This window comes from Rhea americana, unplaced genomic scaffold, assembly GCF_003343005.1.
Source record: "Rhea americana isolate MKP2758 unplaced genomic scaffold, rheAme1 scaffold_8, whole genome shotgun sequence".
In the NCBI taxonomy this organism is placed as follows: Eukaryota; Metazoa; Chordata; class Aves; order Rheiformes; family Rheidae; genus Rhea; species Rhea americana.
In genome coordinates, this window is record NW_028186978.1 from 10818128 (window position 1) to 10845470 (window position 27343).

Here is a 27343-nt window from a genome sequence, read left to right on the forward strand (position 1 = left end):
AAGCACAATGTGACTCTAAAACCACTTCAGAGTGGGGCCAGCAGGAGAGCATGTGGTGAGAACCACCCCATGAGATTCCACTCAGTGAGGAGAGAGTGTGGCAGGTCCGGACGTAAAGCCAGCTGACGTCTGGGAGATTTCCTTTCTGTCTGTGGCCTTCTGTGGTGGGCACTCAATTGCTGCTGTTTTCATCGGAAATACTCCTTGCACCAAACCTGTCCCCCAGCAAGACCCAAAGGATGCTTTATGCTTAGATGGTGGGAGTCATTTTCTGCTTAATGCTCCATTGGCAAGTGTTTGAGATTGTGCTCTAGTATTGGCTYGGGATAACAGCCATCTTTGAGGAAGATAGGGAAAGAAATCATTCATGATATTGATAGGTATGTTTAAAAATGTCTTTTCAGGCAATATAACAGCTCGAAGCAACAAGCAAGAGTCAGTACTATATTTTTGTATTATATGTCAATACCAAGGCTACTGGTAGTCATTTAAGATCCAGTACCTGAGGCCATAGCATTAGTCAGTTAAAACAGGGCCTCATGCTATCCTAGCTTACACGTGCACAAATTTTCCTAATGTTAATTATGGTTGCATGTTGCCTAACCAAGGAGACCATTTGGTGCATAAATTGTTTGCACATCCTGTAATTTATGCTTTTTGCATTGTGTAAAAAAGCCAGCCAACTATGTTGTTAGTTGCAAACTATCTTCTCAGGTAATTACGCTGACTGTTTATGCCACAATAATGTTTACTTAGACATTGAGCAGTGTAAAAAGATTGATACGCCCAAAAAGTGTAAATGGCAATTAGGAAATTTCATCAGGTGCTGAGTAAGATGGAATGTTTGTGACATTTTAATATTAGCCCTCGTTCTATTTCTCTGTCTTGTTGAAATACTTAGATGTCCTTTGTTATGGGAAATCTGTTTAAGGACAGCTCAATAAAATCCGTTTAATTACTGTCCAATATATAAAGTGAACACTCAGCTCTCTCAAATGAATGATACATTTCCTTTGTACTAAAATGTGTTAAAAAGGAACAAGATCTACAGAATATTCACTCTAAAAATATTATAAGTGGATTGACACATACAGTGCTATGCCGTCAGCACGTGGCAACACCCGGAATTGGCTAGAGAAAAACTGTTTGAACGCAGACAAAACACTATGGAAATAGCACAGCTGAAGTGTGGCCTGGCATTCTCTGCTGCCTGTGTACTGTATATTTTTTTTTGTGCAGCTTTTGAAGCAGTGGATTTTTGCTCAATACTGTTCACTATTTATTTTTAGTTGATAGGACCAGATTCTTTGCCACTGTGCATTGGTTAAGCTGTTACCAGCAGTACCACACCAGCCTGCAGCACRGATAATTTCATGGTATATTTGCATGATGTTGCCTATAATAGTTGTCCAGAAAGTTGTTCCACAATTGGATCCTTTTTCTTGATAACATTTGTCCTAGGATCTCTGATCTACTTTACCAAAGTAGCTCTGCAGAGCTAGATCCCTAGAACAGCATATATTAATCAGCTTGAAAACAGAACCAAAGCCTTGAACTGGTATGGATAACTAAGACGAGACCTATACATGGGGGATATGTGCTCATGGTGTCTCAAGCCAGAATTCTTTTTGTTGTCGTGTTTAGGTGCAGGTATGGTAAGCTATAGTACTCCCATTTGGAAAAGACAAGTATGCTGCCTGTGGAAGAGGAGAGGCTTCTTAAAAAGCTAGAGAGGGAAAGAAGTTCTTTTATTTAGTGTCATTGACTCTCCATGTTTATTTACATCACTACGAATAACATGGAGCTCATGGAAGGGACTGGGGAAGATGGGGACTGTAATGTCCTCTTCAGTGTATTTTTCTTTCTGTCATTCTCACTTCTTTTCCAGATGGATTGTGTTTGAACAAGCTGCTTTTCTTCAAGGAGTGGTCTCCAACCCACCACATGCTGCTCTGACAGGCTTCAGTGTGCCACAGAGATGCCCCACCACTAATGAGAGCTGCAGCATCTCACTGTGCACTTGGTGGGTCTCACAGCCTTGCTGGGGCAGGTGGAAAAGGCTGTGGCCCTGGGTGATTCCTTGGGGCTTTCACAGCTCCAGCTGTTGGAGCCACTAACACATGCTGTCTTCAGCCATCTAGCGATGGTGTCTATCTCAGCTGCACTGAGCACTAAAAGCTAAAAACAGTTTGGTCAAATTTGGCACTTTTGCCTTGTCATTTCTTTTCATGGTTGCATTTCTCAGGGAAGCATGATGAGCATTTCCCCCAGCCACTAGTGCCTAGGTCCAACACCTGAACCACCTGCTTTGGACTCAGGAGTCGCAACACAAAACGAGTGTATCCTGGTAATTTACTGTGGAGAGAGTGGAGGAGATTCAACCTGTAGATCAGAGCCTTTCTCAACAGCATGGCCAGTGGCTGTCTTGGGAACCTGAGTGGGTGCCCCCTCTCCCCCCATGTGTAGCTGAAGAAAGAAACGATAAAGAATTTAACCAGCATTTCAGATTAATAAGAGTTCTTGATAGTGATAGGACCAATAATATAAAAGGAGTATTATCAAAGGAGTTTGGAACTGAGGGAAGAAAACATGAAACTTCAAGAGAGGACAAAAAAATCAGAAGCTCCAAAAGAAGCTGTGAACAGCATGGTCAAACTGCAAGCCTAGATGAAGGGGAAAAAAAAAAGAAAAAAGAAAAAGGAGCAATTAGGCAATCAGCTGAAGCTTTCGATCAGTACAGCACTTTGCACATACCTGTTGCTAAACGCACATAGGCATTGCTGAACTTTGCCCTAGGTAGCCTCTCGAAGGGTTTGGAAATCGTGAAACACACAGCACAACCTGTACGTGTTTTCCTGGATGAGCTTTGATTCATGAGGGACAGTGAGTCACGGAGGGTGATGGCACACAGAATTGACATATTTCCACATRAGTGTAAGGATCTGTAAGTTTTAAATCACAGGTCTAAAGTGCTTTCTGCTTACATTTTCGGGAAGAACAGAGTTTATACTGTATTGCATAAATATTTATGTTATAAGAAATATTTCTGTTATCTTCATCTCGCTAAAGGAAGGTGTAGTTTGGAATGGCAGTTGCATCAGGAGTTAGGCTCCTCAGCTRCTGTTCATCTTACGGTTAGGTAGTCCAACAATAGCTTTTGATAATCTTAAATGCATTTAAAGACTACTTTTCTACTTTTTATTTCTCTCGGGCTCTTTTATCTCGAGCCCCATAGATCAGATTCAATCAAACAAGAGCAAAATGGTTATTTCTGCCCAGTTATAAGCCAGACATGACTTGCATCATGAGATGCAAGAAGCACTTTGGAAACATTCTGGCCTTTGTTTGACATCTTTCCCATGGAGAGGAGAATTGGAGCCCGGCACAGTGAAACAGCATTTGGTGTAAGAGCATGCATCCAGCTGTTACAGCAACCTTTGCTTAGCTCCGCCGTGCTTACCTTCCCTGAGGACAGGCTGCAGAACCCTGCCGGAAAATGTGCTGACCCACGCAACTGCACTGAGCCCTATCAGCTAATTCTTTTTTCTTTTTTTTTTTCTTCTTCTTCTACAAAAATTTCTGTTGAACACACAGGTTTCAGATGGTTTTCTTTAGTGGTTAATGCTATCCTTATTTTCTTTACACTGTATTCTCTCAGAATAAAAGTTGTCTGTGCACTTATTTTTCCATAAGCTTCCATGTTACATAAATAAATACTGTGAAAAATGTTAATTTTTTAAAACTTCTGTTTATTTTTACCTTCAATGCACGAGGATGGACAAGATGAGTATTCGTGATAAAGTATAAACCCATATACTGTCCTCAAAACAGTTAAAAGATATACTGTCTAAGAGTTTTAAAAAGCATTTTTAGAAACTTTATATTTTCAAAATTCCTCATTACAGAAAATTCAACTCTTGTTAGAAAAGTGGAGTTCAATGTCCTTGTGCATTAAGCCATATTATGAAAGTATGTAGGTGTTTTTCATCTTTAAGGAATCTGTTCCTGCATTGCTAACAAATCTTTATGTAACTTATCCATGGATCCAATATGCTCTATAATACGCAGTATACACAGTTACAAACAATTTTAAAAGTTATGTTACAAAATATACAGTACTTCCTTTTTACATTTTTATAGATAAACATTGCATAGTTTTCAAATATGTAATATATAACAATCACAGAGCCTTTTTCTGTATAGCTTATGAAAAAAATCTGTACACTCAAATAATTATAAATAAAGTGTAACTATTTTAAGAGCATGGGGGAAAATACACCAGGACCTGTTGTGCTGTCGAGAGTTAAACAGAAGCCAATGCTGGAATCTGCCTAAAACAATAGCAGAAGTTCATCGGCAGGCAGAGAGGAGAGTGAAAACTGAATGTAGCGTGGGGAAATGCTTCAGTGAGGAATCACAAAGTACTGGTATGTCTGAATATAATTATTGCCCTGATTCTTTTTAAGACTTGCTTTTTCTCTGATGTTTTGCTGAAAGTTATTATCACTGTGCTTGATGGCTTTACTTCAAGATGGAAAATAAAGGACAGGTTGTTTAAGAAATGATTAAAAGTCGATGAAAATGTTCCCTATTTCAATGGATGGCTAACTTGGAAAGAATTCTGGATATTTTTTCATGTCTGAAGAAACAGAGCATAGAAAATACAAGCTGACATTTAAAGAAACACAGATTGTGAAATCATCCAGAATTGTAAGAATAAAACTAAGAACAATCATTGAAGATAATAAAATTCCACTTAAAAAAAAATCAGATACTGACAAAATTCTGTTTGAACTATATGAAGGAAAAGGAAATAATTTTGAAAAGAATGGGTTGGCATAACTCTGCTCTCTGCTACTAAACCCAAGGAGAGCAGAACTACACCAAAACTAAGTGCTTGGGGAAATTCACTCTGGTTATAAAGCATTTCTATAGTTGCAAGTCAGTGACAAAAAGGTCAGAATCTCAGTATGAATACAATTTACAAACAGATTTTAGGCAACTTAGCTTGCCAGTTTAAACATCAGCTTAAAAAAGGTAAACGAACCAATTTTCACTTCTAAAATGTATGTATTTACCTGTCAGCTGAATTCTGCCTATTGAATTCTAGAGCTTTGCAGAAAACAACTACTCAGAGGTTACTATATTCTAACAGCACTGAGTGGCTATACTAAACTAAGGGTCTTGTCAGCATTTCCGTTCTGAATTTCATCTACAACTCAGCCACACAAACATTCTCTAAATGAACCTTGGCTTACATCCAACCACCTGATTTTTTTCCTGGAGTGGTTGGACCCCAGATATTATCCCATTCTTACTCATGTCTAAGCTATTGAAGGCCAGCAGAAGTACTAATGCTTCTTTGAAATGCTCTTTTGCTGATGTTGAAATGACACATTTTGTCTTTCTGTGATTCAGAGCAGTCTCACAAGCACTTACTAAAACACCAGTAACAGTAAGATTTGAGCACAGGTGGCTTCCCAGCAAGCTGTATATGATTACACTACCTACAGATTTTCATTCGGGATTTGGATTGCTACATAAAATTGCTAGTAAAATTCACATTATCCCTGAAGAGGGTGGTTCAGAGCATACAGTGAAGGTGCAGAGTGAACACTCCTTTCTCCAGCAAATGTTACCTCGTAGGTCCCGTGCTTGCTGTAATGCTACTCTCCAGGTTCCCTCTTYTGCAGCTCCAAGGCCAGACTCCACCACAACTCTCAAAGGCCATTTTGTGGCTCAGTGAAACAGAGCCAGAGCTGCACACGCATCTCTCAGCTTCAGCCCTGGTTTGGTGGCTTTCTCTACCCTCACTCCAGCCACTGCTCCCCATTCCTGCACTGTTCCTCTACCTGCGCCAGGACAGGTCCTTTGGAGTTACACRGGGAACAGATCAAAGAGGACTATCTGGAGAGAGGGACGGCTACAGAACCACATCCCAAATCCGCCAAGCCCTTCAGTGGCAACCTGGTGTCCGCAAACCTCATGTGTAACCTTCAGCAGGCAAAGGGATCAGCAACTACATTTTGGCTTCAATTTGAGACAAAAGATGACTATTCCTGTCCCCAGTGATAAAGGAAACGGAGAGGGCTCAAAATGGGCTTGTGCATACCTTCATGCCACAGCAGGACTCCCAGAGCTTCTGAAGAATGTCCCACCATTTCTTTTTCCTTCACACATAGAGAACAGATTCTGTCCAAACTGAGACTACAGCTGTCCATTTTGACTACTACAAACAGGCAAATGAAAATATTTGGATTCTTTTTGTTTGGTTGGTTGGGTTTTTTTTGCTTTTCACAGAGCCTTATGGGTAACAAAGTGACTGTTGCTGAATAATCCAACAGCTCAGGGAGGCTATTGTTTCATTTTTTTTAATTAAGTTTGAATTGCTCACCACTCCTTTCATCCCTCTGTTCATGGGACTACAAAGGGTTTCTTTAGTTTTCTACTGATAGAACTGGATGAATGTACTACACAGTAGATCCTCCATAAACAAATCTGTCCCTAGCTTTTCACCTAATCATAGATTTTCTGGGGACTCTGTCAAGCTTGTTTGACTCCATTCCTTGACGAGTGATATACCACTGGCTGCTGAAACCTAACAAAATGTTCACTCTGTCCTCAGTGCATTGTCCAAGCTGGTTTTCAAGAGCCTTACTGTCCTACATTATATCCCTGCTATTATGGGTTGATCCACTACTATAAGGCTGTGTTATTTGTGCCTGTTTTTTCAACACAAGCTGCAGGTGACACCCTTCTTACACCTCTTTCTTCATCAGCCATCGCAATGGTGTTTTCATAAACCTCCATAGTTTTTAGCTGCTTGTCTTTGGCACCCTCCTGTTCTGTGTTGACTTTGCAGCACTTGCAGAAGCCGCAACAGTGTTTCCCACAAAAGGAGAGTGTAGACATAATCATATTGTCCCAGGGCTCGAGGGAGTGCATCCATACAGGTAGGAAATCCCAGTTTTGGAGCTTCTCAGGCAGTGAGTGTGGCTTCCTTGACTGCATAACGTTAATTACAACCACAGCAATACAAAGAGCAAGTATGGGAAGGCAAACACCTAAAAGGACTGGCCAGCCTGCAAGGGATAGACCAAATACAAACAAAGGCAAAAGAAAGAAGCAGATGAGAAGATAAAATATAGCAAACCATCTGTACTTGGCCGTTATGTTTCCCAAGCTCTTGCTCATGCGAATTGGCAGCCGAGTATAAGGCAGTGGGTAAAACAGAATAATCCCAGAGACATTGAAGAAGAAGTGGCACAGGGCAATCTGGAACAAAAACATTTGAGGAGTTCAGTAGCTAAAATACCTTTAAAAACTCTTACCCACATAATAATAACTGCCAGTGCTACTAAGACTCCATAGTTTTCCCTCCCTTGTTCCTCTCTTTGTTTGTTCCCATCATCACAGAACGGTTGAGGTTGGAAGGGACCCCTGGAGATCATCTAGTCCAATGCTATTTCACTCAATGCTATTTCACTGCAAAGCCATTCCGAGTGTGGAGCAAAGAGTCAGTAATACATCTTCCACAGTACTGATCTACTGCCTGCAAATAGGACACTGCATTTGGACACAAGGCAAGCCCAGAGAGGACAACATATCTCCTAGGACAGGAGAAGTTTTAAAATGCAGTTTTCAACTGCATGAGAAGGAGTTCATCAGAAATAAAGCTGACAAACCAAACAACTATGAGGAAACATGCCTGTTGTTAGTAAGGCAGGAGAACTACATGAGAACTGTTTGTTATTGAGTGCTGCATCCGTAAGTTTTCTACCACCAAAAGGTGGGAAGTGTAAATGAGATACTGCATTCAGGCTATTGAGAAATTGCTAATGGTAAAACCCAGGATTTTCCAACAATTAGCTAAAAGTTTATATGGCACTGAAGGATATTCTTGGAATGTGGGCTTTTCTGAGGTTTTTAATAAACACCTAATTAATATTCTTCAAATTTCTTTATAAAAAAAAAGTGTAAGAAATACCTACTTCCTCAAGCTTTCAGAAGTCATTCAGGAAAAATAAACATATGTGGACAAAACAGTAAGTTTCCTGCTCCAATTATCTTATTTTCCTTCTATAATTGTTATCAAACTAAAGCAAATATGGAAGTATACAGTTTTGATTTTTTTAGTACGTTATAAAAATAGCTACTGATCACAAAACCTGAGCTTGATCAAGATAATATCTTCTCATGATTACCTCTGTTTTATCTTGCCTGAGGACAATAAAATCACTAGTATAATCTTCTTTCTGTTTTTCATGTATGCCATTAGCTTTCATTGTGGCAGGTAAAAAAAATGCTTTCTATTCATAGAGAACACTAATTATCTTTACTCTTTGATGTAGAGGGTTCATTCATTCAAACATTGCCTTCTGCCTGGAATGTTCTTTAGAGAAGGTAAATGGGTGCCCAAGGCCAACCTGCCTGCTTTTCTGAGCCAACAAAGAATTCAAAGAAACCTACTCAGATTAGAATTACAGTGAGAAAGTAGATGTCCCCATTCTCACTGCCACATCTTGCCATCTTGTAGGTTTATAGTCTTCACCTAAATGAAGAGAGTCCCTGTACCCACCACAAACAGAGTTAGGATACTGAGAAGGGAACTTACAGAAATGAGCAATTCAAATAGGGGATTTACCAAGAGAATTGTCAGAGATGTGGGCCCTAAATTCCAGGTTGCAAAGACCGCATGCTCAAGGGTCAAGTGGCCAACCTTGTCTGATTTCTGAAAGAATTCATTCAAATCAAGCCAAATTTATGAAAGTAAGATTTCACCATACATCAACATTCTGGGAAGGTTTAATACAACCTTTTTGCTCTAGCTGATTGACTAATGAGGTGTCATTAATAGTACACACAAAATTAAGCAGAATATTCGTGTTCCAATATGGGATATTTGCACCTGAGCTAATTTTACCAGGTTTTTATTCAGAAAGGTCACAGTTTATAAATGAAGACAAACAAGCATTGGTTTATACTGACCTGTAATGAATATTTTAATGTACTTCCTGGGCTTGCTAAAGCTGCAAGTATAGCTGTTGTGGTTGTACCAATGTTAGCTCCTAAGGTAAGGGGATAAGAACGCTCAATGCTTATAACACCAATGCCTAGGAGAAAAGAAACAGGTTTGAGTGGTTCTGGAATGATGAAAAAGATAAAACACAGGAATAAAGAATACAATGTTGACAGACAACTTACCAACAAGAGGTGTAATAGCAGATGTGAAAACAGAACTACTTTGGACAATGAAGGTCATACCAGCCCCTGCAAGCATAGCCAGGTATCCAGCTAACCAAGTAAATGGAAATGGGAAATCTGAAAAACAGAGGGAGGACATTATCTTTAGAAGATATTTAGAAGATATAACATAGCAGTGAAAACAACATCAAATATTTAAAATAAATGTATTGTTTGTATATTTTCCTCATATACCAAGCTTTGGGGGTCAGAGTTGGTTCTACTGCTCTAAATATACTCTGCTCTTTGTAGTGTCTTCCCAGACTCCCACCACTGGGCACGCTTTGACATGCGTACTAGACTTGGCACACCTTTGTCCTCACCCAGTGCAGCATTTATGTTCTAATGCAATTAAAAACCAGAAATGTTTCCATCCATGGAGCTCAACACAATGGCTTCTAAATGTCTAGACTGTCTTGGTTTTGGCAACCAGGCATCTGCCACGTAAATCTGATCTTCAGAAAACACTGAAGACCCATCTGCAAAAATCAGGTTATTTGTCCTAATGAGTTTCAGCCTGATCACTCTTGCAACAACCCCCCCCCAAAAAAAAAAAAAAAAAAAAAAAAAAAAGCACACTGCTTAGAGATCTTTGAGATGATGATCTGCAGATTTATGAGTGAGCTAAGAAGTCAGGATTTCATCTGGGAAGACAAAGAGGAACACTGAGTAGATCAAAATGTTTGCAAATGAACAGTAGCTAGCAACTGAGTACTTTCTAGCCCTCTTTTTTGATTCAGTCAGTGGCCTTTGCCCAGGACAAGAGAAGACAGAATGGGGACTACTTTGCTGCCTTCCCCATTTCTGAGCCCTCTCTTTTACCACAATCAGATACATGCCAGGACTGCTTTTCCCTGCTACAGGTTCTAACCTCTCCCTTCATGCAAGGAAGAATGAAGAAAAAAAGGTGTTTGCACAAAATGATTCCAGCAAGGAGAATCACCTGAATAACACAGATACACATAGGAAGTACCACTATTTGGTCAAAAAAGGGGCTCTTGTGGCTGCCCTATTTTACTGAAGAGAGCGTTAAAGAATGAAACAGAGTGAGTAAAGGAAATTAGACTATTAATCACTAAAAGCTTTTTTTTCAGCTTACTCTAGAAGAAACACGTAGGTCTTGTGCCAGAGCAGGCAATCACAATCTCAGCACTTCAGCGCTATCTTTTGAGGACGTGAACATTACATTTCTAACAGCTAATGATTATACATAAGGAAACAGAGCCTGGACTTTGGTCTCTGTTGTTGATAATCTGCTCCCGTTCAGAAGCAAGCTGTTAACTAATAGATATTAAAAGAAAGAAAATAACGTGCTGAGGAGAAGAAATGTTTGGAGGGGAGGAGTATATTTTGGTTTAATATTACTTTCCTCAAACTATGCTACAATATCCGCCAGCACGCGTGATGCCAATAAATGTGCTCAGGATCCTTGTCGTTGCTGAGCACAATCTTCAGGGAAAGCCGATAGTTACCAGTGTTGATGGTCTTCTTGATGACGCTCGCCACCTGTCCTTTAAGCACGGAGTTCAACAGCTTAACGATCATCACCAAACAGGAGCACAGAACAAGCAGGGACAAAGCCAGAAGGATGAGACCGATGGCAAGATCAGGCAGGTTTGCATCTGCAAAGAGATGCCGGCCTGGGGAAGAAAAAAAAGAAAAAAAAGCAAAGGAAAAGGAATCAGCCTAGCCACAGTCCTGCTTCTGACCCCAAGCCCAGCTATGATTTTTATATGCTCCCCTAAAAAGATGAGTCCCAAGCGCACACAGCTTGAGGGGATGATGAACGGAGTGAAAATGCTGCCTCCCCGGCTGCAAAAGGCTGTGCCTGAGAGGGGCAACAGGGGCTCTTGTATTCATTTAAACTTATAAAATACACTTATGAAATACACAGCGAGCACACGCATAGGACAGGCGGAAGCTGGGTGACCTTGCACAAAGCTGTGCAAGGAGGGGAATATAAAGGCACAAGGAAATCTTGGTGCGCTCCCAGCTGGGTTGGTGAATCAGCTCTTCCCCAAAGACWGCTGCGCACCTGCAGATGGCTGCTGAAAGTCCTCAACAGCGCACATGAGGATAGTGATATCCAAGAAACCGCTACGGCAAAGTAACCATAGCGCCAAGTCACCTGAACAGCAAGGGCAACACGATACTGAAGACCTCATTTACTGACATCAGGGAGCATGGAAAGAGATCCACATGCAGCCAGATACAGTGATGGTCCCAGTAACTCCAGCTGTATAACTGTAACAGAGCACAGGCTGCTCTGACTGCACCAAGGTTCCCACATATAAATATACAAGCACTCATATACCTGTGAAATGGGCTGTTAATGCCATTAAAAAGTTACCTAACTCAGTAAAGACACTACCAAAGGAGAAGTAGTTCTAATACTTACATTTACTAATATAGTCTGTTTCAGATACATTTTTGATGGTCCATGTCAAGTTTCCTTCAGACCAGCAAAACTCAGGAGACGTGCAGTTTTCTGAAGGTGGAATTGTGACATTCTGCAGAGTCTAGAGATTGCCAGACAAAGTAGATAGTTCAGTCAGCTACATCCCTTCACTGGAAAACTCATGCAAAGTTCTCCTATTTTTTTCCTGCAATCAAGCATTCATCAACTGAAGACAGATTTGTAAGCAGGAGTGTAACTCAATGGCATCACTTTAAAAACAAGGCAGAATTTTTTGTGATCTTAAAAAAAAATTGGGGGTTCTGTTATTCAAGGCCAAGAAACATTTAAGTACCAAAATACCCTCCCCCAAACCTGCTACATCRTAACAACCACAGAACTAAGCCTTCAGTAGCTGAGAACCTCCATTACTGACGTCGAGGTTCATGGAAAGAGATTCACGTCAGGCTGCAGCTAGGGGACATTCCTGCACCAGCCACTGCAACTGCTTTCTGAGGTGGAAGAGACTTCTACCTCTTCATGCGTTCTTTGCAGTTAACAGTCCAACGAGCATCGCACAGGACAGGGATTGCAAAGACTACAATTCTAGTCCAACCTCTGTTACAAGCTGGTCACAATGCCTTTCTGTGCCCCAGTTTTCCTGCCTAGAGAAATGGAGGTGCTGCTACTGCTTTCCTTTCTAAAGCTCAAATGATATTTAAGAGCTAGTTACAATTATTACGATAACTGTAATTGCATGCATATGATAATTGCATTAGTATAACTGAGTCAAACCTGAGTTCCCCTTCATACCACAAAACACTCTTGCTAAAGAGCCCTAGCGCACAGCCCAGACGCACCATGTTACGACACTGGGCCCATAAGTCCTTACACAGATTAAGAAACTAGGGGACAGTTTGCTGAACTGCACTCCCCTACAGCAATGGTTACCAGCCAAATCTACTGTGAACCACACTGCTGAACAGGAGGTATCTTTAAGATGCATTTCACTGGATCTCTTTTTCAGAAATGGGGTAAAGGAAATCGTATTCTGTCGCTGGACACTGCCTGTGGAGAGCCACATGTGCATTCCTCCTCTAGCTGACGCAGAATGACCAAAAATGGGCAAAGCCAGGAATGGAACCAGTCTCCCCCACATCTTCAGTGAGGGGTCAAGTCACTGGCCTACCCGAGCTCATGAGCCTTTACAAATAAAGAACAATATTGCTTCTTGCTGKCTTGAAATTCTTCCAGATACTTTATTTTCAAAGCAGGTCAAAATGTTTATTCCTGTACTAATAAAAAATGGGGGGAGGGCACAAATTTCTCCCTGTCATAAGTCTGTTCAATCACCCCACCAAGTTCAGTTCAAAAGTGTAGGAGTTTCACGTGTTCTTGTAATTTGACTGTGTGCATGAGCAGCAGCTACATAGCCACAATAGAAACACATACAGAAAACTGTACTGCACCTACACTTCCTGYGCAGTCACTTTTCTTCTAAGAGTGGGGTGACTATAGGAAGGAGCGAGGCTCAGACCTCACTGAGAGTTAGGCTGCTCCTGCCCAGGCAGCACAGCGTAGAGGCAGCCGAAGTGCTAGCTGGGCAGCTGTGCGCRGCACACCTGCTAAGCAAGCTGCTTCACCCGAGATGAAGTACTCGGCTCCTCAGCTGGGTAACCTGAGCAGAGCTCCGCATTAGTGCGGCTCCGCTCCTGGCACCATCACCCAAGCTAGGATTTCACTGGCTGTCCAGATCGTCATTCAATAGCAGCTGGGCTCCTCTAAGAACTTAATTTTAAGCTCTCAGCTGCGCATCCCAAAGTATCTTCTGCTTTGGGACTTCAGGAATTTCTTTTATATGCATAACAACAAGTGGAACAGACCCGTTAGAGATCCAAGAGCTATTCAGTGCTCTATTTGTTAGTTAGTGGAAGAACACAAACCAAGCACTTAGCTCCACAGTCTACCAAAACATGCATTAATGTCAAACTGAGCAACAGATGCCTTCAAGCTGCAGTATTGCTTGGGTGAAGAACAACAGGATTTAGGTCCTCAGAGGCTTTGCCTGAAGGCAGTTTTCCAAGAAAGCTGAAACAACCAAGTGCCAGCAGATCAACCTAACATGCATAAGCCTAAAGCTGGTTAGATCAGATAGATAAGTAGTGGATGAAAAAGATTTTATTGTGGCCATTTGCAGAATTTTTCCACTTCCAAGGAGTCAGCAGGAGTATCAGAGTTTAAAGGCATTTGGATTTGAAAGGAGTGAAAGGCTTGGTTCCAAACTACCAGTTCCGATAAGCAAGGGGCTGCATGGTACTAAAAGCAACCAGGTCATGCTCACCGTTGGCATGACACGCTTGATTTAAGCGGAGCATAAACTACATTAAATTGTTTTCATTCTTTTTCTGTTGCAAAAAAAACACTCATTTAAAAATCTAATTTCACAATCCTATAATAAGGAGTATCAACTACAGATCAGTAATATATTTCCTGAGGAGCCTAACAACTAATTTAACATAATACTCACCATATTGGTTTCYGTTACACACCAAATCTTTACCAGGCTTTTGTTTTTTGCAGATTCATCATTTGTAGCAATTGCATTTATTACTGATTTATCAAGCTAAAGAGRAAAAAAAAAAGAATCATTATTCTAACTTGCATCATATTTCTGTTCACCTCTACTCAAGTAAGATGCCTGGCTCAACTGTGCAAGGTCTGCATAACCATCTCTGTTGCTGGGCCTGCTGCCCAACAGGGAGGGGATTTACTCACAGAGAAAGGTACAGCTCTGCACACACAAACACTCATACCATGCTCAGTCTCCTCACATCACTTGCCCCCTCATCTTACCCATCCTATTGAAACAACTACACCGACACATCTGTATAAGTGTTTACTTGTCGTTTTAGGAGCTGTGAGCTCTCCCCTGCTCTCCAGCTACCCCCCTAGACTAGGTGAGAGTTTCCAAAGATTTCTGTGTCATCTCTCTGAGGCCTGTGCAGATCTTCTTAATGTGCTAGGGGTGTCTCATATCTGCCAATGTCTAGGCAACAGGTTGCCGTTCCATGCGACTGCCTTCAATCTGCCTTCTCAGTCCTCCTAGTTGGCTTATTATTAAGGTGAAATTGGGGGAAATAGAAACAGGAAATAGGGAGCTGTGGCTTTATGAAATGTGAATAAAAGAAAGAATCCAGTTTGATTAGTTGTAACAACCAAATAAGCTGCTTCAGCTGAAGTGAGAGAGAGCCTACCTCAATGATGAGCTTTGTAAAAGGGTCTGTGATAACTTTTAGTAGCTCAGGGGCATCATCACCACTTTCAAGATGAAAAGACTCAACTATAACACTGGTGAGATGGTAAAGATAACCAGAAACAACTTCAATGGGCAGCAATGCAAACACAGCAAGCCAGTTAAAGAAATCATGGATTGTAGCTCCAGCAAAGGCCCTGCAAGAGGAAATTAAAAAACAGAGCTGACAGAGCTGTTTTTAATTAAACAACATATGCAAACATCAATTAGGTATGAAACCACAGGGATGAGAAAGAAAACCATTTCAAGAGGGGAATTATTTCATTTCCAGGGTCACAGAAGATGGCTGCTTTTTTATAGAGYACTGATTTTTCTTCACATGGTGCCCAAGTGAAAGAACCAGCCAAGGAACTGAAACAAGACAAACTAGAAAAACAAAACAAAGTAATCCATAACAGAAGACTGCCAGGACTACTTAACTGAAGAAAGGAGTCATTATATGGCCTCCACCTGTTTTGTCTCTCACCCCTTCTTGATGCATATTTAATGCTTAACCAGGAGTTGCCCCAGGAGCTGTTCTCCCTGGCTCATGCAGGGAGATGCTCTTCGTAGCCCTCTCACATGTTCCTAAACCATTACCACACACCTCCCTCCCRCCTTCCTCTCCAGAGCCTGCACAGGCACAGCTGTTTCCTCARGGGCAATCTTTCCTCTGTTCTTAATAGCTTCTCAGGGTCCTCTTAGTTCTGTGCAGTCTGCCTGTATTTGTTTTACAATGTAACTCTTGAAATCAAGTGCTGTGAAGGAAGAGAAAACATTCCTTGAAATGCTAATCCTGTAACTCTGTCTTCCCATGACAAATTGCTTGAAGGGGAATTGCATTCAGAGCAGGCCATACGGATAGGCTACTTGGACACCGCAGTTTCACTGACAAAGACTAGTAAAATGAAAGATTCAAGATTGTAAAGCTCAGAGAAATGCACTTTTGGCTAGGTGTATTTCCTACGTCTGGTTGTGTTATGAATAACAAGGTACCAAAGTCTCACATTCCTCCCAAGTTTGCTGCCCATCTCCAGTAAGCTATAAACTCTCTCAGTACTAATGCGAAGCAACAGCCTAAAAGTTGTCACYGTATATATTTGATAGTGGAGATATTAATTTCCCTACACTTATCAGATCTGGCTTACTGTGAACTTCAAAAACCTTGAAAATTCAAGGTCTCTCTTGAGGACAGTAGATAAGTCAAAATTAGTGTAATATTTCTGCACTTTCTGCACAATCCTTTCATAATAAAGGGATAATGAAAGGTAGGTGGAATGGTGGGAGCAGTTTGACAATTTATCTTTCTGTGAGATTGTATTAAAAATGGCAGACTCTTACAAAAACATAAACCTTTCAAAGGAGCCCAGCATGCCTTTCTTCAATTATATGAAGCCATAGATCTACACTGCCTTACACTTTGACTATAGTGACACATATGTGAGAAATGATGACAACCTAGAACTTGCTGTCCTTTCAAAGCTGACAGTTTATGAAGCAGAATAGTACAGAATTGCCATCATTATTTCTGATGGCAAAGCAAAATAGGACCTGTTTTTTACCTTCATTGAGATAAGTGGTGAAATGCTAAATGACTTAAATTTGCTGTATTAATAGGTCATTAAAGCGGCTTTAGAAGTTTGCTTGCAACTTTTCTAATCGAACAATCAAATTTTGGACAAGAGAATGGCTGAATGGCTGTAACAGTGACAGAGAATATAGAAGAAAAGCTGTTAAGAAGGAAGAAAATAAACTTTTCAGAGCTAGAGTTTAAGCATGGTACCTTCTAAATTCATTCCTGTCCCCAGCTTGCATGAGTGCCACAATTGTGTTTGTGACCGAAGTGCCAATGTTCGCCCCCATTATGATAGGAATAGCCGATCGAACTGTCAGCACTAGAAAGCAGAAAACAAAGCACTCAGCGAAATAATCATAGCATCAGCAAACCATTTGGTCCAGTGAAAATTAACATCTATTAATGTCATAGGGATCTCGATTTCCCTTGACACCAGTAGGATTTGGCACTCCGATCTAGATATGTTTGCTTTAATCAAGCCCCTTGGGAGTGTAAGACCAGCCTGGTGACCCTCACTGAATCCGCAGCACATGGTTATCTCCTTTCACTACATGGTAAGAGRCCAGATTAAGAGAAAGTCTCTTTTTTCCCAAGCATTATTCTACTTACTGCAGAATTTTGAAGTGTTGCCACAAAAACAAATGACGTTCGGTAACTGGTTAACAAGAGGAACATACGTAGCTGTTTAAAAGCTAATGCACTCAATGCCAAAGGATCCAGTGCTTTTCATTACAGTTATGGACACCTTTTTCTGTAGATTTTTTTTTTCTAATTTGATATCAGACCAACATCTGTGAAAATCTTTTCCTGAGGTCCTGACTCTTATACCCAAAGTTTCTACAATTATAAGAAAGATGGAAGTGCACCCTGCACTGAGATTTATGGGTGATCTCTAGTACAATAATGTAACCAGACTTACACGTGGAGGACACCATGCTGACCACAATAGATGAAGAAGTGCTGGAGCTCTGGACCATAACGGTCACCAGAACCCCAATCACCAATCCTGCAACTGGATTAGACAACACAGAATCATCTTGAAAGATGTCCCCTGCTGCTTTACCTATGAAAACATATTCTTAGAGTCAGAGAAGTGCCAAGTAAAGCTATGAGGAATTAGCAGAGCATTTGATTAAAGAATACCAAATGATTTAAAATGATAAGKATGTGGCCATGTTTACCAGCTGAAAATGGGACAAGGTGAGATAGTCCAGGGATCCTAATTCAGATCCTGAACTCTCAGCTTCTCAGGTATCAGAGAATATTTTATATTCTTTCATTTCATCAACTGAAAAAGCTCTAGTGAGTTCTGCAGAGAACTGTATACAACCACCTCCATCAAAGAARAGACTATAGAATGAAAAAACACAGATTCAAATGCCATTAGTGCCTTAATGTTTTTGGTTGCTACCAAAAACTATTTTATTAATTCTGAGTAATTCAGTGCCCAGTTTTGTTTCTGTATTTTTGGTGCTAAAAATCCAGAATAACTACATACCCAGAAGCCTACATGTTTCTCTCACCACCGCCTCTGAATCCATGAGCAGAATTACACTCTTGGCTGTAGCTAAAAAATACATTTYAGTAGTTTTCATTTTCAAATGATTTCTGAGGCATTTCAGTGCTGAATGCTTTGATCAAGAATGCAATTTTCTCATTTCTTTTTGTTGGAATGATTTTCACATGAGACGGATTTATGCACAGGTGCACTTGCATGAACTGTCACTAAAGTATCAGGAACTTCCTAAGAAGTTCAGGCCAATAATCCCTGATGTCAACAGCACTTTGGAATTTGAGAAACAAAGGCTTTTTTCAAGGAAGGTCAATCTTCAGTCATAAATGCTTCCTTCTGAACCTATATCTGCATGTACAAATCTATCAAGTATGTTCTTGAAGACGCGTGCTTCTAATCTGGTCACTCAGCTGAGAGGTACTGTCTTTTTCATAGCTTACTCTTGATATTTCAGAAATATTTTCATACCTCCTACCAGTTGAAAAGCAGAGCTCAGCACATCCAGGGAACACACGAATAAGTAGAGTAATCCAAGTAAGATAATAAACTTCCCTATCCCGTACAATACACGAATGATTTTTCCTTTTCTATCCAGTTCTGCAAAACAAATAAGTTATACATAAAAAAGCGTTCGATGTATCCGTTGTTCTCTTTGGAACAGTTTGGCGCTCAAGCAGAGACTATGGAGTCAAGGACAGCATTGTGACCCTAGTGTGTGATTAAACCTAAAAGAATGTTCTTCTTAATCAAATTTTAACTAACGAACAATTACAGTTAAAAGCTTTCGATATAATACAAAGGCTTCATGAAATCTGAGATTGATCCTTGGTTTTACACATCTCTCCAAACTTAGAAAGAAACAACTAACCTGAAAATAAGATCATAYTGCTTTTGGATTGTTTTCCATATATTTCCTCATGCTTTAAGCACAATAAGCATGATTTTCAGATTCTTCTTATCTGAGCAAATGTTTTACCAGTGGGGGAATTAACATAGAGAACATAAAGCCTACATCTGAAAACCTGAGTGCTTAAGTCTGCAATTCAGTTCACCAGAGTCTATCACCCCAGAAAAATAATTTAGACAAACAGAGCAGAAGTGACGAAAAAAGGAAGTAACTTGTATATTGAGAAATGGCTACCTGACCACTTGACCCCCGTGTCCTGCAGCTCTGGCAGAGCCCATGGGTCCTCTTCTTCTGGTCTTGTCTCATCTATCAGGGCTATTGTGGAAAATGCAGGTTGAATTTCCCCTTTATTTCCAAGTGAAGTTACATTGCCTGATGAAATAGAACATTAAAAAAAGAATTAATTATCTTCAGTCTTTTCCAAGCCCCAGACTGGTATATCTCTAACTCACAGGTAAGTACACGTTACCTTTATGATTTTCTCCTTCTTTTCCAGACATGTTCTGGTTTTGTTTGGAAGCATCTCCTATGTAGTTATTGGTTTCAGGCTTTTCCACCTCAGGCCAAGGAGCCATGATCTGCGACTAACAAAGTAGTGCTCATTAAAATGTGTATGCAGTTAAAATATTCAACTCACAACAAGGTATGTAAGAAACAAGACTGTCTCTAAGAGAAAAAGAGATGGAATGGAGTGAAAACGATTTGTCCTTGAACACAGTTTTTTTTTATTACTCTTTACCAATTATTCCTTTATTTGTGAAATTGCTATCTCTGTTATTTATGGAATCACACAGCTGATTTATTTATGCAGTTTACACAATTTTTAGTAATTATTTCCATCTTGTGCTTGTATTTTTGTTTAATTTTTTTTAACTGTCTTGAAAGCAAAGATTCCACTGCCTTCCAAACCCTAAGTGTTTCATTAATTAATTTTATCTCCTTTCAACAAAAACTCAGAGGACTCTCTTACTTTTTCCATTCCCTGGTTTTAACTGACCTCTTGTACTAAACTAGGAATTCAATATACAGACCATAGCAAAGAAAGCTAGAAAATTCTTCCCTAAAGCCTTGCTTGATCTGGGCAATGTATGCTAAAAATAATCTTCTTTCTGCTTTTACTGGTTCATTTTCATGGTGACATAAAGGGCAATGTGACCGTAGACAAGTTGAAGGAAATCCCCAGAATTTCAACTACCTGTTACCCTGGATCCCTGCTGAGCAGTGTGATTCAAAGGGCAAAGGCCATTTGCCACTCAAAAACTCGCACAGCTGATGCTGTAAGCGAAGCTGAAATAGCAGCAGCACCAATGGGAAACTTCCAGCTCACCTGCTCAGTGCAGGTTCTCTGCCTGAACTTCTTTCTTCCTGAGGCTTTTTAAGCACATTTGGCAGGTTGGGCATTACATGCATCATAATGTTATTCAATAATAATATAAAAATTGTTGGCCAAATCTTGCTGGTCTAATAAAAGTACAGGTAAAAGYACACATAACAAATCTAGCCCAGGCAGGAGCAGAGGAGGTAGCTATTTCTTGAACCAAAACCTGAAAGAGCCATAGTACTTACTTGGCTAATGTTGGGAACTAGAGTGAGAGATGTGAAAGGGGAGCAAGGAGACCACAGGAAAAAWTGGCAATATTGTATTTCCACTCTGGACTCTTAACCTTTATGGGAAACCTGCAAGGTGGTTCCCTCAGCCAACAAGACTGAAAATTCAGGGGAAGGGATTGGAGAAGGGAACAACCCTACCCAGAAGAGCATCACCCTCAGGTCTGCCTGGCACTACACRTGTTGGCCTGTGCTGTTGGCAAAGCTTTGGCCTCCCCTGTGGCCACCACATTGAGCACTGGCGAGGCTGAACCAAAGAGAGAATTTGTGCCCAGCCTCCAAGAGTCAGGATTACAGTGGGTATCATGCTCCTGTAAACAAGGTTCAACTGTGTTTAGCAGACATTGTAGGGAAGCATAATTAATCATTCATCTAGTCATGATCCTTTACGTGGCTGACGTTGAAAATATTTTGTCCCTGCCCACATCAATAGCCACACGTCCTACTCTTGCRTTCAACTATAGCTGGGAGACGTGTCACAGACAAACACTCATGTCTTACTGTAAGAAGCATGGTATTGATTTATGGTCCCCCATAAATCCTCTATTTCTCCCTTTCCACACTAGTRGGAAAAATGATTCTGGAATTATATTAACAAAACCTATACTTTTTACACACTCATTATTAGTGGCACAAGGTCTATAGCAACTCCTAAGACACACAGAGGAAGATCTCAAATTAGGTGGAAGAAAAATCACTCTTACYTGTTTCAACAAGATTTTGCATTTGCTTTGAGCAAATTCTTATATTTTCATCTGTGCCAGAACAACCTCCAAGCCCCACCCGTACCRGAACACCACAGTCTTGTTAAACAAGTTCATTTACATATGTTCAGCATTTTAAGAGCTACAGACAAAAATAACTGCTCAGCATAAGTGCTTAAGTGAAAGGCAACCATGATAATGCAYTGGAAATTTAGATGTGAAATTATATTGGCAATACATTCCCACCACAGAGAGATGTAGAAGATACCAAACAATACCAGCCTGAGAGATGCCAAAAGCTACTTTAACAGCTCTTCTGTTACATTTACATTCAGCATGGAAAAAAAAGGATTCAGCCTCCATGATTACAGAACGGAAACTGAACTGATGCATTTGCAAGAAAAACTGGAGCTTGAAAACTTCAGCAAAGGAACTACCTCTATTTCTCCAAAATAAACTCTCCTCATTCGAGAATTTAGCAATGCATATTTTCATAATAAGCGTCTCATATCCCACAGGTATGTCATATTTATTATAATATGCTATTATTGCTTTTGTTTTATATACTAAATACACTAGAATGAGAATGGAACATCTCTATGAGGGAAGCAGATGTTCTTCATAAGCACATATATAAAACTATTCATGTGAGTCCTAATGAACCTCTATTTTGGCAAGGTAGACTTGAACACCAGAGGTCCTAACTGTATTTGCTTTGTGTATATGGGCTTGCAGTGGTATTACAATTCTGTGTGATTGGTATCAAAGACTGATGAAAATGGAATCACATAAATTCTTGAAGCATTACCAAAATGGTCAACTTTCTTCAGATCCCAATTCCTGTYAAATGAAACAGCTGAGGAGATCATTTACAGCCACCTGATACTCTGGCTGTTAAGAGTCCAGTTACTTGCTGTTAATTAATCTCCACGCTACAAAGATAATGTACATTCTTCAGTTTTCCCTCAGAGAATTTTTTCTTGTCCCAAAGACAAACATTGATATCTTGAGAAAAATATTCAGAAGAAAATTGGGATGCTGCAGCTGAGCAGAACAGTGCTAACTGCATCAGTTCCTGGCCCCTCGTACTAGCTGCAGCTTTGGAAAGGCTGATGTCAGACACAGTATAAAAGACCAACATGACTTCATGCAAGATATAAGTGACTAGAACTTAGTCTAAAACTAGAACAGGTTGCCCAGAGAGGCTGTGGAGCCTCCTCCTCTGGAGATACTCTAAATCCACCTGGACGCGATCCTGTCCGGGTGACCCTGTAGCAGGGGTTTACTTCTGAGCACTGCGAACATAACTATGCTGTGAAGGAACATGTTAGAGAATGGGCACAGGATGGGCCGGTGACCACCCACACTGCAGCGAGGAACTGGCTTCAGCAGGACACACCAGWCCAGGTCCAAACAGCACATGGCCACAGCTGTTGGATGAGGTGCCCAGAGCGATGAGCCCTGCCTATTCCCGTGCCAACTTGGGTGTCTGTGCACCGCCCTTCCCGCGCCCGCGATCGCTGGCGAGGAGCCATGCGGGATGCCTGYACCAGGGCGTAGTTGGGTAGCTGGAGTCCGGCTAGTCACTGGCATTTGAGTATCCACCTCTTCAGACATGTGCTGAAACAGGAGCTACTTCCTTCTGAAAGCGGCAGGTCAAAATACTCTATGCATATTGCAAGGGGCTGAAAGCTAACGCCTGTGCAAACTGTAATCCGGCCTGTTTGAACGACTCTCACAGCAAAGTGTCTCGCACCATCCTGCGTCGTGTGCTCCTTTCCTTGTGAGTATTGTCTTTCGTTTCCCTCGGAAAATGCTAACTACCTGTGACATCCTTTCTAGCCAGAAAAGAAACTGAAGCCTCCTGCTCCTAAGGGGGAGATAAAAAGAAATCAATGGAATTTAAGCTATGGAATAAAATGTGAGATACAAAGTYGAAGCAAAGTGTGCTCCCATGATTTTTATAGCCATGTTTATTCTCTCACTGCAACATTCTCGAGTTGAACTCCCTGGTGAATTATATGAGCAACACTAGGTGTCATCCAGTTATCCTGCACTGCCTTCCTGCATGATTCATTGAACTGTTACAACATTTTCTCTGCTGTAGGGCTAGACTTCCAGTGCTTTTCAATTTTATATCAGAAACAATTGTAAATCTACTGATTTTGCTGGACTTAACACAAAGAATATAAGCCACCATTTGCATGTGTCCGCATGGTATTGTTTGTACCTCTCCACCCGTGACAGCTCACTGAAAGGGCGAGTTGTGCCTGAAATAYGCAGTATGAAGCAGTAAGCCTTGAAGAAATCTAATTTCTAGGGGAACAGAAAAAGTGAAATCGAGATGAAATGAGATTTCTGGAGTAAATAGCAGTATTTTCAAATACAGCTGGCAATAGCTGCAACAAGCACCAGCATGACCATATATGCAGCTGGAATTTTTTTCCAGGTTGCTCAAGCAGCCCTGAATCAAGTTTCGATTTCAGCCAGACTTCTCTCTCTCTCTCTCTTCCTCTTCCTCTCTCTCGCTCCCCCCCCCCTTCGCAGCATTTCTACACATACATATCTCTTTCTTATCATTCACCACTGTGCTACAGACTTTGTGTTAAAAAGGCATTTATCATCCAGTCTGACAGCTGGCTGTACGAATTGGTAAATATACATGTTTATCATGCATACTTTATAGGAAAATACACAGCTATATAGCATTCCTTCTTACACAAACCTTGAAGGAATTTTTTTCCTCAAAAGGTACCACTTTAAACATAGAAGCAAACTATGTAGAGATGAGAAGGAAGAGTTTCCCAGCCAGCACAAATTCATTTAGTTACTTTACATCAGTGAATTTTGCCCAAGAATCTATTCCTTTGCAGCACAAAGCCCCAAGTGCAACCAAACAGGTAACAAGCTAAGTAAATGCCAGCAGTGATTCAGTCTTGCTAGGAGCAAGTCTTGTCTTTACTCTGGCACCAGCCACTTCCTCGGGGCTCTTTTTCTGAATAAGTTAGCATGCTGAGCCACGATGTAAACATCCAACTGATGCTGCAGTAAAGGAAGATATAGCTGTGTGAAAGCTAAAAAAATAAGCATTGTACTCACTGTTTATGCCTTCTGATCCCTGAGACTTCTTTCTCACAAGCATGAATCTAATACATGGCAAAACTAAAAACACAGATAAAACAAACAAAGAAAACACATTTCTAAGCTAGTACAGATAAAAAACAAATCCCAAACATTAATTCTTGCTTTCACAAATAAGCAAAGCACCAGCACTGTCTCTTAAGACCCAAAACCAAAACTGTGTCAATAAACTACTTGAAATGTCTAATAGGTGTTTAAATAAAACAAGAATTACAATTTTTAGAAGAAAACAAAAAAGTTCCCACCAACAAAGAAATAAAATAAATCAGACATCTACCTCATCCCTAACATGAAACACATAGTAAAGAATCTGGAGAGGAAAAAGTAATGGCATTAAAAAGACTTACTGATCAAGTGGAAGAGCTGCTAATAAAAGTTACTGAGATACCAGTTGATTCCTGTCTACTGTCACATTAGTTGAGCTAACCTCATTAGACTAACGTATTCCTTTTACTGTAGTGTATCAAACTGAATTAGCATAAGAAAATGTTTCCATCAAGAATAGCCTGATGCTGCAGTAGCACTGCACATAGACATTACACACTATCTATGCTAACACAAGAACTGTCAGTATTTCCTTCCAATAATGTTTCATTAATCATATCCTAGACATTTTCCAGTATTCATTACCACTGAATACTATGACTTAAAATCTCACTGATTTCTAATCCAAACAGTAGTTAAAACAATAGTTTCTTATGTTATAGGCAGTTATTTTACCTCTGGCTACCCATACATTTATTTCCTCTGTAGTTAGCTATAAAAATAAATCTGGTTATTATAATCTAGTTTTTGTAAATCTAGTCTCTTTTTTTAAAAAAAAAAAGAGAAAAAAATAGTTGAATATGTTTTTTATAAAATCCTTAACATGTAAATGCAGTTGAAAGAACACAAGCTGAAAATGCTGACAGCTGGATGACATTTCAGGTGCCACTCCATCTCCCAACATTAGCTCTCTCTGCTGCCATTTCTAGAGCTACAAAAGCTGAGCTCTTGATAAACTAATCAAATTAAATAGTAATAACAATAGTAATAAGTAGACAAACAAACTTTGTCTTAGTTGCTTTTACTTACCACTTCTTTCTTCCCGGGCAACAGAGTGAATGGATCAGCTGGGCAGCCACTGAAACCTGCAATATATATAGACAGGTGTTGAGCAAAGTTTGCTTTCATCACTGCCTACCAACATTCCTATTTTACAGTCCAGAGGCACTGCCTACCTGCAGCTTAATGATCACAATCAACCTTTTTTTAGCAGGAGTGGGCAGCAACCAAGAGTGATAAAACTATGGGCTGTTTCACACTTATCACATTCTAGGAAATGTCCCATCAGCATTAAACAAGAGTTACTAACGCATTCATGTGAATGCTATGGGATGGTTTGTTTCAGCCTAAAAAAAGGCAATCTGCCTGATCACTCAATAATGGGTTTCTTTTTCCCCCAATAATAAGTTTCCAAAAAATTCTGCAATCTCAAAAGTCTGTCAAAAGGYTGTGATGAAGATGTAATACTGTTATTCGTCTGTTCAAGTGTCTATTAATCTGCCTGAGAAGAGAAGTGAAGGAGAATCAGATAAAAAGCCGTGTAAGTAGGAAACACGTAAGAACTTCTTTCAGAACAGAGGATGGAGTTTCACTCTTATCAGTGCTCACTGTTTACAATTAAGGAGAGCTCATTAGCATTTTGGCTGCGGCTCTCCTCCTAAATGAGATTTAAAGAGCACCTTTGGTAACCGCATTCAGAATGCTAACAAGGAAGAGGACTGCCTGATAAATAGATACGTTATTCAATGAATCCACAGACGTTGTGGACCAGACCCCTCGCAAAGTYCCCAGCGTTGCTGGCTAGTCTGCTGCTGGCGTAACGGGGCAGCAGGCACTGCGACTTTACTCTCTCTGAATTTTTACTGTTTCAACATGCAGCTTATATCTAGAAAACGAGCTGTAAAACAGCAGCTTAATCAGCAGCTCTGCTTTACCTGTGTGCATGCAGACCTATCTCCCAGCGATGTAGTCACTTAGTAACTCAGCGAGAAAGACAGAATTGCAGCTTTCTGCCCCTTCCCGCCCGCAGAGGCGCCCGGCCCCGGGAGCCGGGTCGGAAGCTGTCCTGCACGTGCAGCAGCAGCGTTGGCCAGCCGCTCGCGGGGAGGCGTCCGCAGGCGCACGGCGGCGACGGAGCCGGCCACGGGTGTACGACCGAGCCCCGCCACGGGCGACGATGCAGCCCGAGGCCGGAGGCACCGGACCTGGCCCGCGGCTCGCGGAGAGCTGGCTCTCGAGTGGAGATCGAATCGTCTGCTGTACGAAGTTGAGAGCGGGCTGAAGTGGAAAGCGAGGACAGCAAACGAACCCTAAGCCCACCACAGTGGTTTACAGGGCCAGTTTTGTTAACGAAAGCATACTGCTACAGTACATATAAAAATAGTAGTTTTAAGTGATGCCCTACCTGTAGGAAATCAGACGAAGCTTTTACCTGGGACTCCTTGTGTTTCTCTGAGCTGTGGTTTATCCTCTTCTGAGTCAGTGCTCGTGAGCTCCAGCTCCAACGGTGAGAAGGTTATGGGATGTGCATGTTCTAAGTACACAGTTACGGTTCAGCTAGCGCGCCGTGACGTCTTGCACAGTATTTTTATTCCAATACACTTCGTTCCGTCTGCCGAGCACGACCCTATGCACTGACCATATGAATGTTTTAGGAGGGGAACAACCCCCAGTCAGAACCATCCTGTTCACCCCCAAAAACCCCTTTAGGAAAGGGAAACCAGTCACTTACRCAGAGGCAGACGAACTAGGGTCTGTGCGGGGCAGGCTGGGGCAGTCCTYCTGCAGAGCCATTCGGGAGAGCCTCCAGAAGCAGCCTGCAAYGCTCATGTCCCGGCCACGGCCATCAGCGACGGAGGCGGCCCTTGCTCCAGACCGGGGCRGACGAGGCTGATGTTCTCGCCAAGGCAGCGAGGCAGG

The 27343-nt window shown here is 41.1% G+C and overlaps 1 protein-coding gene across 1 annotated transcript; it reads right to left on the reverse strand.

Moving 5' to 3' along the window:
- Positions 1–6699: 6699 nt before the first annotated feature.
- On the reverse strand, positions 6700–25552 carry SLC34A2 (solute carrier family 34 member 2). The gene is made up of 13 exons (XM_085322707.1): positions 25454–25552; positions 19396–19510; positions 19161–19298; positions 18488–18616; positions 17426–17569; positions 16714–16825; positions 14893–15088; positions 14166–14261; positions 11642–11762; positions 10716–10883; positions 9205–9321; positions 8989–9113; positions 6700–7275 (listed from the first exon to the last, which is right to left on the reverse strand). The coding sequence occupies exons 1-13, from the start codon at positions 25550–25552 to the stop codon at positions 6700–6702; spliced, it is 2136 nt and encodes a 711-aa protein (XP_085178833.1).
- Between the last annotated feature and the right edge of the window lie 1791 nt (positions 25553–27343).